Source organism: Dermacentor albipictus, chromosome 2 (genome assembly GCF_038994185.2).
Source record: "Dermacentor albipictus isolate Rhodes 1998 colony chromosome 2, USDA_Dalb.pri_finalv2, whole genome shotgun sequence".
In the NCBI taxonomy this organism is placed as follows: domain Eukaryota; kingdom Metazoa; phylum Arthropoda; class Arachnida; order Ixodida; family Ixodidae; genus Dermacentor; species Dermacentor albipictus.
Window position 1 is genome coordinate 206,991,803 of NC_091822.1, and position 16,973 is coordinate 207,008,775.

Sequence of the window (16,973 nt, forward strand, 5' to 3'; positions counted from 1 at the left end):
GCACTACAATAGGTAGTAGTGGCTGCCTTTGAAGGCGCGCAACATGGTAGGCTACTGCTCGGTGCCGCAGGGCCGGACGCACGTAACGGAGGCCGGTGTCGGTCTTATTCACACGTAGCCGCAGGACAAGAAGCTGTGTGAAGCTTGGCTCGCGAAACATAAAACCGGCAGTCATCGGCTACAACTCGGGTATGCAACAAGCACAGACGCGAGGAAGATTTCTGCTACGGCGCCCGGTCTGCGATGTTCTCAAAACGCGCACTGAGACGCTCGCCTGAGTCCGCTGTCCGACTAATGTCATGACGGTTTGGTCTATGAACTTGTCGATACTATAGATACTGCCAAGTTCAGTGGAGTGGAAAGGCAGCGGTGAGAAGCACATTTAAAGAAAGCATGGCATATGGTCATGTTTGTGTTATGAATTAATGCACTGGATTACAAAAAAGGAGCAGCGGGAAATTGCACGCTGAGAACGCCGATAAACATACAGTGCGACGCAACTCCAGAAATAGTATTGAAAGGTCAAAGAATTTAGAAGAAAAAAAAGGATTGCATCGTCGCGACGGCACATCACAGTCCCCGTAGGCGCCGAAGTCTCTACAATGAAATTATTTTTGAACAGCTCTGATAGCGCCCACGCAACAATGGTTGCCTGTATACTGTCAAATGCTCATATTCTGCGGCCTAAAGCTCATGGCACTGTGCGAAAACGCGCGCGCGGAGAAAGCGAAACAGTGCGCGGACAAGCATGCAGACGCGCAGTCGGTCGCTGCGAATCTGCGCGATCGCTGCATTGAGGCTTCATTCTATTACGCTCCATTTAGTTATAAAAACACTATAAGAACATATTTCAAATAGTTTGCTCTCGGCGTTTACCTACCTTTCACGCAAGAAGCCGGTTCGGGAGACTCCATCGCGGCGACCGCGCGCAGTGGCGTTCGCTGTACGTATTCGGTAAAGAGATAGCGGCTGTAAACGATTGTGTGCTTTCAGCTTGCCCAAGATTATTATTTAGACAGTAAGAAACTTCTCTCGTTTCGAAAGTACTTACAGAAATGTCCGGGAGAGCTCGCGCGTGGTGTTTTCAGTGAGCGCTGACAGCAAAACCTATGAGGAGCGCGTCACGTGATCCCTCATACTACGGCATCGAGGCGCTTCCGATAGAGGGCGACTCCGTAACTCCTCGCCGCCAATAGCGCTACTAGTGTCGTGAGCCGCCGCCATTACAAAGGGCCCCTGTGAAACCAGTTTGGATGCACTGCGTAGGTGGCGCTGCAGCTACCAGGCGAGTGGCTTTGGCCGCGCTGTTCTATGCGTGCCGTTCGCCCAGCCAGTTGGCAAGTGCGCGCGGGCTGGGATTTGTGCGTGATTTGTTTGTGCCTCTCGATGCACGTGTGATAATAACGACAAAAAAGGTCGCACGTGTTTCGTGCCGCTCTGCAAAGGTGGCTACAAGACGTCGAAAGAAAAAGTGTCGTTCCACGCCCCGTCCGACTCATCGGTTGCAAGAATGGGCTCGAAACATAAAGCGAGATGACAAGGCTCTCGACGAAACCTGTGGCGTGTGCTCAAGGCATTTCGACGAACGCTACGCTCAAAGGGCGAGATAAATTGCTACTTTGTCCCGGCTGTTCGATTGAGCCTCTCTCACCTGGCCAACATACACAGTATGGAAAAGCGTACTTCTCGAAAACCTGCACTGTGACGACGTCCGACATGCAATACTTGCCTACGATGCAAATACTCAAGAAAGCTTATCTTGAACCAGTTCAGCAGGCAGCATAAGAAACGACTAGCGACTTTGAAACAAATTAAATGCAAGGAAGCAAAAATCCCTTGACTTATTCCGCCCCCCCCCCCAAAAAAAAAAAAACTTTCAACAAGACCGTCAAAGACCTCCGGACACTCACGCAGTCCATGTCAACTATTGTGCTGCTTTCCGAAACCAGGCAAAGAGGTTTTTCTTAAATCGCGTATAAACCAGTTAGAAATTTGTTTCCTTTGTTCTTTTTTGTCAAGTGAACGTATTTGTCATGTGAACATTTTTTTTATTGTCGTATAGGAGATCCAGTTAGGATTCCTTGCTTTGTTTTTTCTTTTCTTGGTCAAGTGAACATGTTTGTAGGTATTACACATAATTAATTAGATTGATTTAAATGTACAGTGTATGTTCATTGCTGTATGAATTGTTATAATCTTCCTGTAAAAAAAAAATTGTACTTCGCAACTTACCATGCCGAAACTGTGCCTGCGTGAATTCAGGGTGTCTAGGGCCTAGTCAGGTGACCACGTGTGTCACCTTTAGCCCTCTTTACCCGGAAAACTGTATATTGTCTAAATTTCAATAAAGTCAAAGGAGAAAATCGAAAGCCTTGTCTCAAAGCAGCGCCTTGGTGTGAAGGCATATGTTTCGAGGCAGCTTCCAGAAAATCAACCCGGGGCATGCGGTTCGATCAGCTGTGGGTGTTGGAATGTATCCTCATGCGGATGAGGAGCCCACAGGTCCTGATCCGCATTTGCAAAGGATACGTCAGAAACATCGACATGACTGAACGGTTTGTAAAACTAATGGAAAGACTAATTTTTATAATGTCGTCTAGAATCCCATCAAAAGGCCTTCGTGCTGATTCAAGGAAGTGCACAGTTCTTGAATGAGTTTATTGTTTTTCTCAACGAATGAGAGGAATATGCTGCACAGCATGGTGACGGCTTTTTAAGTGCAGGAACTGCCCTTGGGCTGCGTGTAACGCTGCAAAGCATACTGCCGCTTGTAAAATACCTGACCACGTCCCTGCAATACAAGTACTTGTTGACAGCAAACCTAAACCAAGACAGGATGGAGAATGTATTTGGTATTGCGTGCCAGTGCTTCGGTTGCAATGATCATCTAATGGTGGGGCAGTTTTCGATAATTATCAACAACCTGGCGTTCTACAGCCTCGCAAAGCCTCCAAAAGGAGCAAAGGTACCTGCAGAAGTAGTGACTGCCCTCTTGCAACCATCTTACGTCCCCAAAGAAAAAAAAAATGCGCGAATAACTGAACTTGTCGATAATTTACTGGATGGCGGAAACTTGGCTTCTGCTGCATGCAAAGGTGCTCGAGGAGCACAGCAGCCTGAGCGATCCTCAGGGCTGTGTAGACAAAAAAAAAGTGACAGCAGACTAATTTTTTTTATGTAGCTGGGTATGTTGTCAGAAAAATCCTTAAAAGATTTCCTTGCCTTGAATGTGCAACTTGTTTCAGCACTTTTTCTTTGCAAGCCGAGTTAAACAACAATGCCTCGCTTACTCGAAATTTTGACCATGGAGGCTTAGTTTATCCATCAAGGCCAATTTAACAGCTCATAGCAAAGCTTGAGGACGCATTTGCGGTGTTTTTCAGTCGCAATAAGCTACACGCAGATAGCATGGTCAGCTTTCTGCATTTTCTTCAGGGACGTGAGCTTCAAGGTGTGAGCTGCGAGGAGCATGGACGTCGAATTATGACAGAAGTGATAAAGTTTTACGCCTTGACTAGGATGCATTTTCTTGTAAAGTCAGTAAACAAATAGCGCAGCGATCAAAAAAAAAAAAAAGCTGCTGAAAATGAGGCGCTGTCGGTAGCCTCGCACAGGGCACTTCGCACAAGGAAAGGCATTAGTATATTGTTGCCATGGAACCTTGTGTAATAAAGACATTCCACCCTGCAATTTGTCCCGCTTCATTTTCTCGTTTCAGTATGATGTACAAGCTGTGTTTTTACGCTTCTTTACAGCGCAGTAGGTCGGGCCCGACGTGACGCTTGTATTTGCTCCTGCCGCGGCACGCTGTCGGTGTTACAGCTAGTCCGGGTCGAATCTAAATGACAAGAGAACCTGTGGCAGAGTTTGCGCTGTCTTTGGCACTTTAACGCCTTGTCAAGGCAGTGACAGCAGCACACACACGATCAACCGACTGAACCAGAGAGCACTACCCCCATAAGCAGTGGCGTAGCCAGAAATTTTGTTCGGGGGGGGCTACGCCACTGGCCCCATATATATATATATATATATTGTTACGTTACGCACGGAGAAAAGGGGTTGATTTAGGCGTGCGAGAGCAGGAACGGCAGGCTACGAACAACAGGAATGGCCGCTGCACAGTCTTCGTTCTCCTCCTTCTTTCTCTTCTTGATCCACACGTCCCTTTTACGCGCTTAGACGTAACATATATATATATATGTATATACATATATATATACATGGGGCCAGTGGCGTAGCCAGAAATCTTGTTCGAGGAAGCTTTAGCTCGGGTGCTCCTATTTAAATACATGTAGAAGGGGAATTCGTTTTTCCCTGCAACCACTTCACCAAATTTGAGGAGGTTTGTTGCATTTAAAAGAACAAGTTTAATTCTAGTGACTACTGGTTTCGAATTTTTTATTTAGGTGGGTCAATTATTTATTAAAAATTGGCCAAATCGAAAATTTTCAGAAAACGAAACTATCAAGTTTAAAACTCCGTGACTCAACAATGAAAAATGATATCACAATTCTGTGAAATGCATCTAATAGCACATCTACAGCGGACGAAATGGATATGTTACACATGAATCTCAAAAAAATTTAGTATTGTGGAAATACGGCTTTTGCAGAACCCTTGTACACAACGTAACTAATTAACGTAAGATACAAATTGACACAGCAAACTTGTCCGCTTTGACTGTTATAATAAATGCCGTTTACAGAACCACAATATCTGTTCTTCATGCATAGCTATTCGTTTGTAAACGTCGTGCTTCTATTTTTTCAAACTATCAAAATTTTCAAAATATTTTAAACAAAATTCAGGCCCTAAATCGAAGTTTTGTTTCCAACAGAACTAGGATTTAACTTTCTCTCTCAAATGCAACAAATTTCAACAAAAGCGATTAGCAGGATTATCTAAGAAAAGCGTTTCTGCGTTTTACAAGTATTTGAATAGGCCGCGTCGGATTGGGCCCGAGCTAAAGCTTCCTCTTAAACAAGTTGTCAAGGGATCAAATCCATGAATAATAACTGCATTGTCATTGCCAAAGAAGCTGCAAACGAATTCTTGAACGCTACGCACAGTCAAAACAATAAAATACGTATTTTTTCATAAAAGAATGTACTCGTATGTGCCAAAAATTTTGCCCAAAGTAACTGATATCAATGCTTCCATATTTTTGTCTATCTAAGTAAAGAAAATATCACACGAACTTTAGAACTATATCAGTTCGAAACCAGGAAAGCAGTGCATGCCACTGATACGAAAAATTAAAAGGCAATGAACTGAACAAGTTGAGGACAAATATGTTAATGAAACTTTGTCATTCAAGAACCATGCTTACATTCTTGTTTATATGCAATGGCCAGTGAAAAAGCTCAATGACGCTGTAATTTGTTTTAATGTATTACGCAAAAGCAGCTGTCACCGGTCGTGTATCGTGAGTAATTGCACCGAAATCATAGTCGCAACAGAGGGCACGTATAAAAAGCAGGAATTCTGCATGATATACGAGGGCAAGCCAAATGAATGTGAGCCAACAACGGGGTACTTTATTTAAAAGTAGTCTCCATGAGAATTTAGACACTTGTCCCATTGACTAACGAGTCGCGTGATTCCCGTCTTACAAAACTCCTTGGGTTGCTGCTTCAAAAAGTCTGTATCTGGTTCCCTTGAGCTGTTTTTTCGCTTGCCCCAAAATGTAGAAGTCGCAAGGTGACAGGTCTGAGCTGTATGGCGGATGCTGCAGCGTTTCCCACTTGAACTTTGCTAGTTTTGTATTAACCACATAAGCGACGTGGGGACAGGCATTGTCGTGGAACAAGATGACCCCATTCGTCAATTTTCCACGTTGTTCGTTCTTGATTGCGACACACTGCCGTTCTGGCGTTTCACAATATCGGAAACAATTGATAGCCTCTCAAGATTTATCAAATTCTATCAGTTATGGACCCTGACGGCTGAAAGAAAAGTCAACAACACCTTTCCAGCGGAAATGATGGCCTTTGCGTTCTTTGGGCGTGGTAAATTCGAATGTTTCCACTGTAAGCTTTGCCGTCGTGTTTCAGGCTCGTAGTAGTGGCACCAAGGTTCGTCCCCGATCACAATTGCAAACAAGAAGTCGTCATGCTCATTGTGATACCCGATCAGATGAGTCAAGGCAGCGCGAAACTTCCGTCTTCTCGCGATGTATCAAAATCTTGGGGATCCATTGCGCACCAAAGAGCCGATAACCGAGAAGCTCATGAATTATGGCGTGAACCGAACCATGACTGATGTTCAGACGGTCTGACAGTTCATCGATGCTTATCCTCCGTTCTTGTTTCATCAGCTCATGAACCTTTGAAATTGTGTGGGGGGTGATTGCACGATGGTTTAGGCCCGGTCTTGGAATGTCTTTACAACGTCTTTTAAACCGTTTACTCCAACACTTCACAGTGGTTAATTAAATGCCGTGTTCGACGTAAAAGGCAGCAACACGGCGATTAATTTCTGTTTTGGAAATACCTTTAGCTGTCAAAAACTTCGTGACACCGAGCTGTTCAACTTTTGAAGTGTCCATTATGTGACGCAACCATATTCAACCCAGTGTATGAGAGTATTAAAGAATATTTATCTTCACACCTGCGTGTCACTTTTGCAAATGAGACATGCCGTTCTCCTACGCGCATGCCTCGCAGATAATGAACCGAACCATTATTGCGCGGTTAGGGCAGGCGCACTTTCGTTTGACTCGCCCTCGTACATTAGGGGTGCGATCTTGTACGCGTTCCAAAATAGAACGGAGGTGTCTACGAGCAATAAAAACAGCGCTAAACGACGGGACGAGTGAAGGGACACAGACAACGGCGCTGACTAACAACCAAAGTGTGTTTATTCCGTCAGTCAGCATATATATGCTCCGCCGCTATCTAAAACCACATAATCTACAGGATAGGGCATGCGCAGGGGGAATGCAATTAATGTGATAAGAAGGCAATCTCCTGTGGAAGGAGAGAAATGGACAGGAGGCTTACACATGCATCACCACTAGCGTGAATGTGGAAGGCTTCGGATATAAGGCGTGCGCGGTCATCACGATATTTTGACAGATAGGTTACACCTTCGAAGGATGGCTTGCAGCCGCATTCATTGCAATGTAGCGACAACTGACTATCTTTTGCCCGTTTTTGAAATTTGTTGAAGTGCTCACGCATGCGGTCCTTGCTGCAACGCCCCGTTTGGCCGATATAAAAACGCTTGCATGAAAGAGGGATCTTGTAAACCACACAGTCACAACAGTCAGCAACAAACCTCTGTCTGTGCTGTTTTTTACAACTTTTTTTGTTGTTATTGCTTACCCTATTTACTTGGTGGCACAGGCTACCTAACTTATTTTTGGCAGTAAACAGCAACCTGACGCCTGCCCTACTGACAACCTTTTTGAGGTTGTGCGCAACCTGGTGAACATATGGTATCACCGCAACCACTTGCCCTGAGCGATTCTCGGACAGAGCAGCTGCCGACTGCTTTCCTTTAAGATTCGCTACGAGGCTTTCGGCGATGCTGGTCAAAAGTGGTACCGAGAACCCTGCGAGCTTCAGTCTGGCTACTTGCTTTTCGAAGCTTACATCCACTTGGTGGTCACTGCCGACTGACGGAATAAACACACTTTGGTTGTTAGTCAGCGCCGTTGTCTGTGTCCCTTCACTCGTCCCGTCGTTTAGCGCTGTTTTTATTGCTCGTAGTCATGAACCAACCAGCCCAAATGCGTACTCTTTTGCAGAACGGAGGTGGTCCGTTCCACCGAGCCGCACACGGTTGGTCAGTTTGAACGGTGTCGAACGCCATGACGTCAATTGTGAAGTGATATCTGCTGTCAATCATTCCGTGTTGTCTGCTATCGGACGAACGCAACGGAACAGACCGCCCATTTCGCGACGGAAAGAACGGACCGCCTCCGTTCGAGTTTGGAACGCGTACAAGATCGCACCCTAGCAGAAATGCAAAGATACAATGGGATATACAAATGCGAAAATACGGCTTGATAAAGCACAAAAAAGTGTCACTGGAAACAAAGTTCACTGCATGTATACACAAAACCTCGAAACAAGATATTTAAGTATACATTCTAGACATTCTAGACATTCTAGACAAAATCCGGAGTGATTTCCGGCGCCTGGGGTCGCTTTGGTCGGCGGTGCATGGACAGCACGAAAAAATTTCGGGGGGGGCTGAAGCCCCATAAGCCCCCCCCCCCCTGGCTACGCCCCTGCCCATAAGGGCTTCTTGCGCCCGCCCGCGCGCCAGCGGGCGGTAGCGCCATCTGCCTTGCGCATAGCAAGTTATTTCAGCTGCGCCGGCTCGGTCGTGTCACTAGGACAACCTTCTAGCCTCTATAGTGCTATCATCTCTCCTCCTCGGTCCAATCGAGATAGCTCGAGTTGCACGCTGGGAAGATTTGAGGCTCGGAGCCGGCGGGAGTGGTTAGCGCGCTGTCGTCGTTGTAGTTGTCGTTTCACCCTTCCTGCAAAGCGCTGTCGTCTGCTACTGCTCCCGCGCGTATTGTTGGAAGCGCCCGCTAGGTGGCCATCAGTGACGCGGCCTATGGCGGTTGCCGTCGTTTCCGCCATCAGCCTGAAGAGTGCAAGCGCTTTATGGCAATTCGGCGGCGCGTCCGACTAGCGTAGAATTTCATAGCTCTCTGTCTGGGTGTTAAATGCGCAAAACACTCGCAATATGGACCGAAATCTAGTTAAATCGTTGTTTCGCAGTCGCTAACTGCATAGGAAACTTAGCAAGCGAGTCGAGCTTCGCACCACTCAATTACGGGCTCTTCGCATCGGCAGGTGGAGCTACGCGTCTCGCAAAACTCCAGAGTCTGACCATAGGTGTTCTGTGGTCTGACGTCCATTAAAGCCCCTTTAACGTCCATATCGTCGGGTTGGCCTCTCCCAGAAGCTTCTCTCTCGCTACAGGGCCTTATGAAGTCCTACGCCAAGTTAACGACGTCAATTACGAGATTTCGCCGCTACACTTTGATGCATCAAATCAGACGCCTGTCGACGTCGTGCACGTTTCGTGCGGCTGAAGCCGTACTTCGTTCGCAATTTTTCGCCTGCCATGCGCCGAGACGGCTCCTCGCCACCCGGGGGTCCCGTTACGGACGAGAGGAAGATCGGAGACGCTGGCTGCTGCCCGTTGTTAGTCAGCCACCTTAACCATTCCGACTCATCCTGTACATACATATATATATTGTAAATATAGTATTTACATACTCGCAGCATCCCCGTTGCAATATGTTCCGATTTTGGAGCACACGCTAGTGAGTGCAACGAGACGGTAGTTACCTGGGGAAGACCGATCACCTTTCTTGAAGACTGGAATGACCTTCCCTATTTTCCAGTATCTTGGAACAGTGCCTGTGTCAAGTGATTGCTGAAAAATGATAGAGGATCGACCTACACACACACTTCATATTTTTTTAACACTTTGGCATTGATGCAGTCTATCCTACAGGATGACGAGTACTTCAGGCCATCTATAACCTTAACGATGCCTTCTGGCCTAAAATCAATACCTTCCATTGAGGAAAATCGAAAAATGGTAAATCTGGAAGTTCACTGCCAGATTATTTTGCAACATTCAACAAAATGCAAGGTTCAACGCATCGGGAACATCCGAGTCAGAAATGGGCGAGCCAGTTATCACATACAGAAATAGAGCTATTATTTTCAGGTTTTATAAAATAATTTTCCAAGAACTCCACGGGTTAGATGTTTCGGATGGTAGTAGAAATCACATATTGCGTGTGCTTTTTAAGAGTTGTACTGTATAGTGGCATCGTTATATTTTCCCAGGCAGAAAGAGAACCTGAAGAATTGCTTGCACAAAGTAATCATTTTTCTTTATTGTTCAAGTGCTCTAAAGTAGTGTTGTAGAAGGGGAAATGCGCTCTCATTTATTGTGATAGAATGTAAAGACATATTAAACGCAGCATTTCTGTTTTAGAAAGTGCCCAGTTACTCTCGGTCGACTGTTGCTGATACGCAAGGGCAAATTCCTCGTGAAAGACAAAGTTCACGATTAATACTCGAGTAATCGGCTTTATCATATAGCATTAGTACTTTTTGATATTTCACTTTTAAGTATATATTGCAAGGAAACGTGGCATGGATGATGGTGTGACTGCTAAGGCCACTGACGTACATAAGATGAGGCATCTTATCGGGGTGTTGTCAAGTAGAGGTCTAGGATATTTGACAAGTGTTTAGTTATTCGTGTAGGTTTAATGACCAGCTGGGAGAGACCGAAGGGCAAGCGTTTATAAATTCGCTAGCCACGTTTCTTTGTGTTTGACATGATGCAACATTATTCTAAACTATAGTTGAAAAGTTGAAGCTCACGAGTAACAAGATGAGGGTGTTAGTATAAGCCGTTGTTAGTTCTAACAATGCATCGTGAAAAAAAAAAGAAAGGAGCTATCAGTGCTGGGTGGACAATAACAACAGCCGATGAGCGTGCACGGTGAAGTGGCATGGAAGCACATCCGAATCATTTCTAAAGGCATCCTTACATTTACAGAAGTGCACTTATGTTGGCGATGGGTAGCGAAAAATGTCAAACTCTGGCAGACCAGGAAGGATTTTGCAATCAGGTGTTGTGGAATTTAAACTGTTTTCGTTAGTAATAGAATGTTATTGGATGACGAGGAAATGAGGCTTAGGCACTGTTGACTGTTACCCAGCATTTTTTTTCCTTTTTTTGTGCCTGTCGAGAAAATTGCCTGGCTGCTACAAATACAGACATCTCACTTAATTTTCAAAGATATTCCTCAGTGCCCTCACATTGTTCGAAAAACTGCACTAAAGTATCAAGGCGTCAGCTGCATTGCAGGTCACTTGTTCAGATTCAGGCACAACATCGATGCCGTCATCAGCAGCAGCTTCTGATGGCAGGTCGAGCACCTCCTCAATTAATGCTTTCACTGTGTCAGTCCTGCATGTTTGCACGCCTTCATCAATGCTGACATACGCACTCATGTCAATGGAGACAACCTTACTGCTCTGCGTAGAAACAATGCTGCTCTCCTTCAAGTTCACAGTAGAGTCCTCACTTGTAGTATCGCAGTCATTCTGCACTGAGCTGTTGCTAGGCACCATAAACCCTGCATGGTGGAAGGCATTGGCAATGGTCACTTCAGTAACCTGCCCCCAGGCACTTGTAAGTGGACAGCACTTAACAGGTTCACTGTGTACTCCTTACCGCTCTCCATGAGAATTAGCATCCTCTGTAACAGAGCGACGATAGTGCCTCTTCAAGCTGCTGATTACCCTCTGGTCCATGGGCTGTAGCTTCGCAGTTGTATGTGCTGGTAGAAACTCCAGATGGATGGCAGAAAGTCCGGCGACATGACTGTGTCCGGTACAGTTATCGACAACAAAGAGAACTTTTCTCTCTCTGGAAGCGATGATCCATCTTCTGAAGCCACTGCTCGAAAAGCGCTTGCGTCATCCACGCTTTCGAATTAGCCATGTACAAAGTCCGGCAGCGTTTTTATGCTTTTAAAGCAGCGTGGTGCTTTAGACTTCCCAATCACCAGCAACCTTAGTTTGTCCATCCCAGTCATATTTGCGCCCACGAGGACCGTTACCCGAAGTTTGCTATGCTTGCCCGCCACGCAGTTATCACCAGCAAATGCGAGCTTTTTGTTTGGAAGCAGCTGGTAGAAAAGGGCAGTTTCGTCAACGTTGTATATATCTTGAGGGTCACATTCTTCCATGAGGTCATTCAGTTTGTTCTGCCTCCAATCGCTGCAGGCCGTTTCGTCCACTGCAGCGGCCTCACCGACAATGCAACAAAAGGCCAGTCCATGCCTTTCGCGGAAACGGTCGAGCCACCCATCACTGCATGCAAACTCCACATTGAGCCGCAGTGCAATTTCTTCTGATTTCGCTTTCAATACGACTCCATTCACTGGCAAATTCGCACCGCGCGCTTTCTTAACAGGGTGTCTACCAAGTTGACATTTCCAAATTCCCTGAGTTTTCCAGGTTTTCCCTGAGTGCCATTGCAAATTTCCCTGAGTGATGCAGAACCATGTTTTATATCAACACGGGCTGAAACCATATCGCCTGATGCTGTCACTCTCTAGTAAGCACATGAAAAAAAAGCTATTTAATCCAATTTGAATACTAAGGAGCAGTGTTTATGTTATTCAAAAAGAGAATAGAAGGCAGGGGTTAGTAAAATGCACAGCAAATAAAGTGTCTTCGAAAGCAATTGCAAATAGGGTCGGACATTATCAAATACGAATAAAAAGGAGATGCATACAAAGGCAAATATTTTCTAATATGAGCTATTTCTATCAACTGATAGCAACCTCAGTGGGATGAGGCCTGAACTCTGTCACAATTGAGATTCTCTCTCAACAGCTCGTAAGTCAACCTCAACAGTCCTGACATACTCTCAGCCCGCACACGACGCCCGAGTGTTGTGTTGCACTGCTTCAAAGAGTGTATTTTGGTTTGGATGAGGGACACCTGCATCTCGGCATCAGCCAAAACTTTACTTTTTGAGCTCAAGCTCTTTCAATACGGCGGCAACAAGCTTACTTTCTCGTTTATTCCTCAATGCGTAGGTCACTTCTGTTCTTGTCCGCCTTCCACCACTCGTTCACACCAAGGACCATTTGAAGCATCTTGATCAGTTGCACAGTCCACGACCAATTTTTCGAGCTCCCTAGGGGCCGCGAAAACGTCCGAAAAATCGGCCAGTTGGAAAAAAATAAATGCGTATCATTTACTGCCCTTGGGGGCTCAAACCGCCACAGGCACGTTCGAAAACGCTCTGAAGGCCTGTCGATACACATATAAGGCATACCTGTGCTCGTGCTGTGACAGGAAATGCCGGGTGCCCGCGTGCATAATTCAGATATACATACTGTATTCCGTGGCAATAGCCCCTTCCCACGCTTGTTGTGCTTCACTGCAATACTTTTTTGTAAGCTTTACCGAGTAACATTTCTGTGCAGAGGCGAAGCTGACTTTCACGAACCGGCATTATGCAACGCACCGTGTTTTCCAAGTTTCTAAGCCAATCGCGAGTACCACAAAGGTGGAGTCCGTGCCATTGCTGACAGCAGCGAAGTCTTTCAATAAAAAGTTCGGCACCCAATGGCAAGAAGCTTCATAGCGAACGTCGAAACAGCTAGGCCTAGCGTTGCCGCAGTGGTGGCAACGGGTGCCAGCGGATCTGCGTGCGAGAGTGCCGGTTCGAGGCGGCGAAGTAATCAAAACGGCAGCGGTGGTGCCTTTGATTAATGCCGTTTCGGACCTGCGGTCGCGGCAAAACGTCCGGAAAATCGGACGGCAAGGAGTTCTTGCGTCGGAAATTTCACACGTTCTGATACGTTGACACTATGGGGTACGAGGTGGTGCCGCGAAGCCGTCCAAATGATCGGGAATCCGGAAAGTCGCTCATTGACTGTACACTGGCACCTCCTCCTGCCAACGACAGGGCGTCAAAGACGAGTCATTACTTTTCCTGTCTGCTACTCGAGCCAGCATTACCGCGACTTTCGACCCTTTCATAAAATTGCCGCTAATTTTCCCTGATAGATGCCCAAATTCCCTGAGTTTTCCCTGACTTTTTCCAGACTACTCAAAATCCCTGAGAATTCCAGGTTTTCCCGGTTGGTAGACACCCTGCTTAACCCAAGCAAGAAGGATGTCTTCTAAGTCTTTATGCATAGCTGTGCGCATCCTTTTACGCTTCGGCACAAACTCACCATCTTGCAGAGCAGTGGTAATCTGCGCTTCGTCTCTCACAATACCACTCACGGTACTTTTCGCGATGCCGAACTTGCGCGCAATTTCAGTCTTTGAAAGCCAGCTGGTGCATACTTCGTTCAAAACTTCGATCTTCTCAAGAAGTTCAAGCGGCTTTTTCCGAGCTATTGGCCGACTTGCCATACTAGCAACACAACAAACAGGGCGCACACTAAAACAAAGAACACACACCACAATGTGACGGCAGACGGACTAGCGCGCCACGGCGCGCACGCCATGAAGGGATATGCCTACTGCGTAGTTGGCGGTCAGCAAACGCGCAGAGGTTGGTAGCACTGGCATAATGGCACTATCATGTGATTGCCGTTGGGAAACAGCATTGGCTGCTTTTTTTTCTCCCTTTTTCTGTTCGCCCATTTTTTTTTTTTTCGAGTTTTGCTGGCCAGGCCGCACTTGGTTTTTCTCTCCCTCTATGTCCCGTTTCCTCCCTGCAGTCTGCAAGTTCGGAGAAAGCCAGCGAGCGCAACGCGAACCTGCTGCGGCGACAAAGAGGAGAGATCATTGTGGGAGGTGCTGGGGTGGGGGGGAAGGAGAGCAGCACAGCGCTGCAAATGCCTCGTATGAAGCACACATCGCATCAGCGCTGTGCAGGGTAGAGGGTCCGGCAAAGGAGAGCATGAACTTGAGGGCGCGGCTAATTCTGGTAGCCAGGCCGGGAGTGAGTGAGGTAGGGTGGGAGAGGAGGAGCAGCAGAATCTTCACAGAAACACCTCGTCTCCCCACGTCACACAGATGGTCGACGGCGAAGAAAAGCTTCCTTTTTTTTCTTTCTTTCTTTCCCCTAAAGTGCGGCTCGGATGGTCGAATAAAGCTACGTGGGTAAGGCGTGGCCGGCCGTGAAAGTTCTCTTAACCGATTAGCGCGTATGCACTGTTCATATTAAGCGGATTTTTTTTGCGTTGACTCTATGGGAAACCAAACAAACGCCTTTCACTGTTCATCTTAACCGAGGGTTCATCTTAAGCGAGTTGGTCTTAACAGTAGTCTACTGTATTGGCCTCCATTTCCTCTGCCGATAAGTTCCAAGTCTGTGGGCACTTTCTACATCACAACATTGAATAGTTATGCCCAAGCTTTTGTGGCAGTGCTCAATTATCAATTCCTCAGAAACACACGACTCATTTCATGCACCACTGAGCCTGTAAAAAACCAGGTTACATCTTCGTTATCTGTTTTCCATCTCATTAATGTAAACGGTCAGCCCAGTTACTTGAGCAGCACTGCTATTAGCAACACCTTCCATGTTATTTATTTGTGACTTTTCATTTGAAAGTGACAATAAGTAGGATTCAATTTTGGTCAACCGTGTGCCAAGGTTGCTGAAAGCTTTTTAACGATCAGCAAGGGTTGACCTAACTGAATTTAACTGCTCAAGCATGGCCGACTGATTTGCGATGCCTTCAGAACATCATGTCAGCAGGAAGTACAGCTGGATTGTTGCTAAGGTCCTGGATTAGTCTCAATATCTCCTGCTAACAAAAGTAGCATGCGAGCACAGTCAAATACTACACAAAGAGAGCACCATGGGCTCAGCAGCACAAGTAATCTTCGGTAACTGGTGCATTTAGCGCTGCCAACTTTGCCATCGCCATCAATTCTTCACCTTTCAGGCGAAACTGCAACTTTCTTGTGCATGTGTTGGACAAGCAGTCTCTGACCATTCCAGATGATTCTGGCAGAAAATACAAGTAGAGCACTTGCTACAACTGAAGTCCTATCATAAGAGCACTACTACAAAAATCATGGCTGAAAATTATTTATTAAAAAAAATTTTTTACAGTTTACCAAAACACAGGCTTTAGATTGTTACCACAGAGGATCACTGAATGTTAATCTGTTAGGAAGTGCATCATCATTGTTAGGAAGCTCACTTAAGTATTTTTCCTCTTTTCACAGTAGGAGAAAAAATTCCACTGGGGGCAACTAAATGAAAAATGCAAATTTCAATTTGCACACAACAGTGAATAAATAGCAATGCATCCCCCCAAGAAACATTTACTGTCCATACAACACAGGCTGCACATGCACTGTACTCAACATGCAAAACAACTTCCTAGGCAAAGTGGATGTTGCCAAGGAAAATGCAGTAGCAAAGAACCTGCAAAAAGCACAGGGACATTTGTCAAGCACACTTTTTATATAAAATGTTCCTGTAACTAGGCCTTCCACAAGTGGGAAGGGGCACTGGGGATCCCAACCCCACAATGTGAAAAAAGACACGCTGTCGTTGCTTGGCAGTTCACTGCCTTGGCTCTACATTTGACACTGCATTGCAATAAATGAAAGAACTAAATTTACATATTCCCAGAAAAAAAAAAAAGGGTATGGGAGGTCGTGGACAAATTCTCAACAAAAAGAAGCCTAGCAACGACGCACATCCAGCTGAATACTGCAGTACTTGGATAACACAACAATGCTTTGGCAGCGGCAGCTGCCACAGACTTCTCACCTGGAGAAGCATGTGCTGCCTAAGGTTATCATCAAGACAGCCTAAAACAAGCACCAGAAAGAAAAAAAAAAAGTGGGGGCCAGGGTGTGTGTGTGTGTGTGAATGCTGTGGTAAGCCACACAGCTTCAAAACGCTAGGCACCTACTCTGGCAGGCAACAAGTGCTTTTGCCGCTCGGCTAATCCCCAACCCACTTCTCTGTTCCCCTGTTACTCCAATGGACTCCGCAGACGGCGCATGGGCCGCTTCCCAGACTTCCACTTTGAGCGAAACACCAAGGGCAGGAAGGGTAGTCTCACTCTCCCGGATGCTGGCCCTCCCCTCCTCGGACGAATGTGTGTGGCTCCCCTCTTCTCCGGCTAACTTTTCTCTCGCTCTCCTCTTGTGGTCCATCTATAGGAGGGTGCACCTTCGCTTGGGCTTAGGCTCTGGAGGCTCTAGGGCTGCCAGGATTGCTTCGTCGAAGACATTCTTCAGTCCTTTCTGCAGAAGAAAACATGATCTGCAGCATCAGGCATGGGCAGCAGCACTAAACCCTGGATGTTATCAAACTGCATGCTGAGCCAACTGCACTTTTCTAGGACTCAAGGATAGGAAAGACAACAGGCTCAAGTTATACACTCATTTCAAGCCTTTGGTAAGCAAATTGGGAAACCAAGCCGGACACGATGTAATATGGTCCCCTCAGCAGCCAACCACTCTTCAAAGCTT

The 16,973-nt window shown here is 46.2% G+C and overlaps 3 protein-coding genes across 5 annotated transcripts in view; 1 reads left to right on the plus strand and 2 right to left on the minus strand.

Moving 5' to 3' along the window:
* The window catches only part of LOC139056414 (uncharacterized), a 128,004-nt gene that overhangs the window by 94,171 nt on the left and 16,860 nt on the right, over positions 1–16,973 (plus strand). The window lies entirely within an intron of this gene.
* Positions 9,844–13,979, minus strand: LOC135903406 (tigger transposable element-derived protein 4-like). Its single transcript, XM_065433729.2, has 2 exons — positions 13,670–13,979; positions 9,844–11,961 (listed from the first exon to the last, which is right to left on the minus strand). The coding sequence occupies exons 1-2, from the start codon at positions 13,935–13,937 to the stop codon at positions 11,492–11,494; spliced, it is 738 nt and encodes a 245-aa protein (XP_065289801.1). The 5' UTR covers positions 13,938–13,979; the 3' UTR covers positions 9,844–11,491.
* Cdc42 (Cell division cycle 42) overlaps positions 15,555–16,973 on the minus strand; it is a 54,499-nt gene continuing 53,080 nt past the window's right edge. For all 3 annotated transcript variants that reach the window (XM_065433726.1, XM_065433727.1, XM_065433728.1), the window contains exon 6: positions 15,555–16,745. In XM_065433726.1, the coding sequence (XP_065289798.1) occupies positions 16,656–16,745 (90 nt within the window). In that variant the 3' untranslated portion in view covers positions 15,555–16,655. The remainder of the gene's footprint in view (positions 16,746–16,973) is intronic.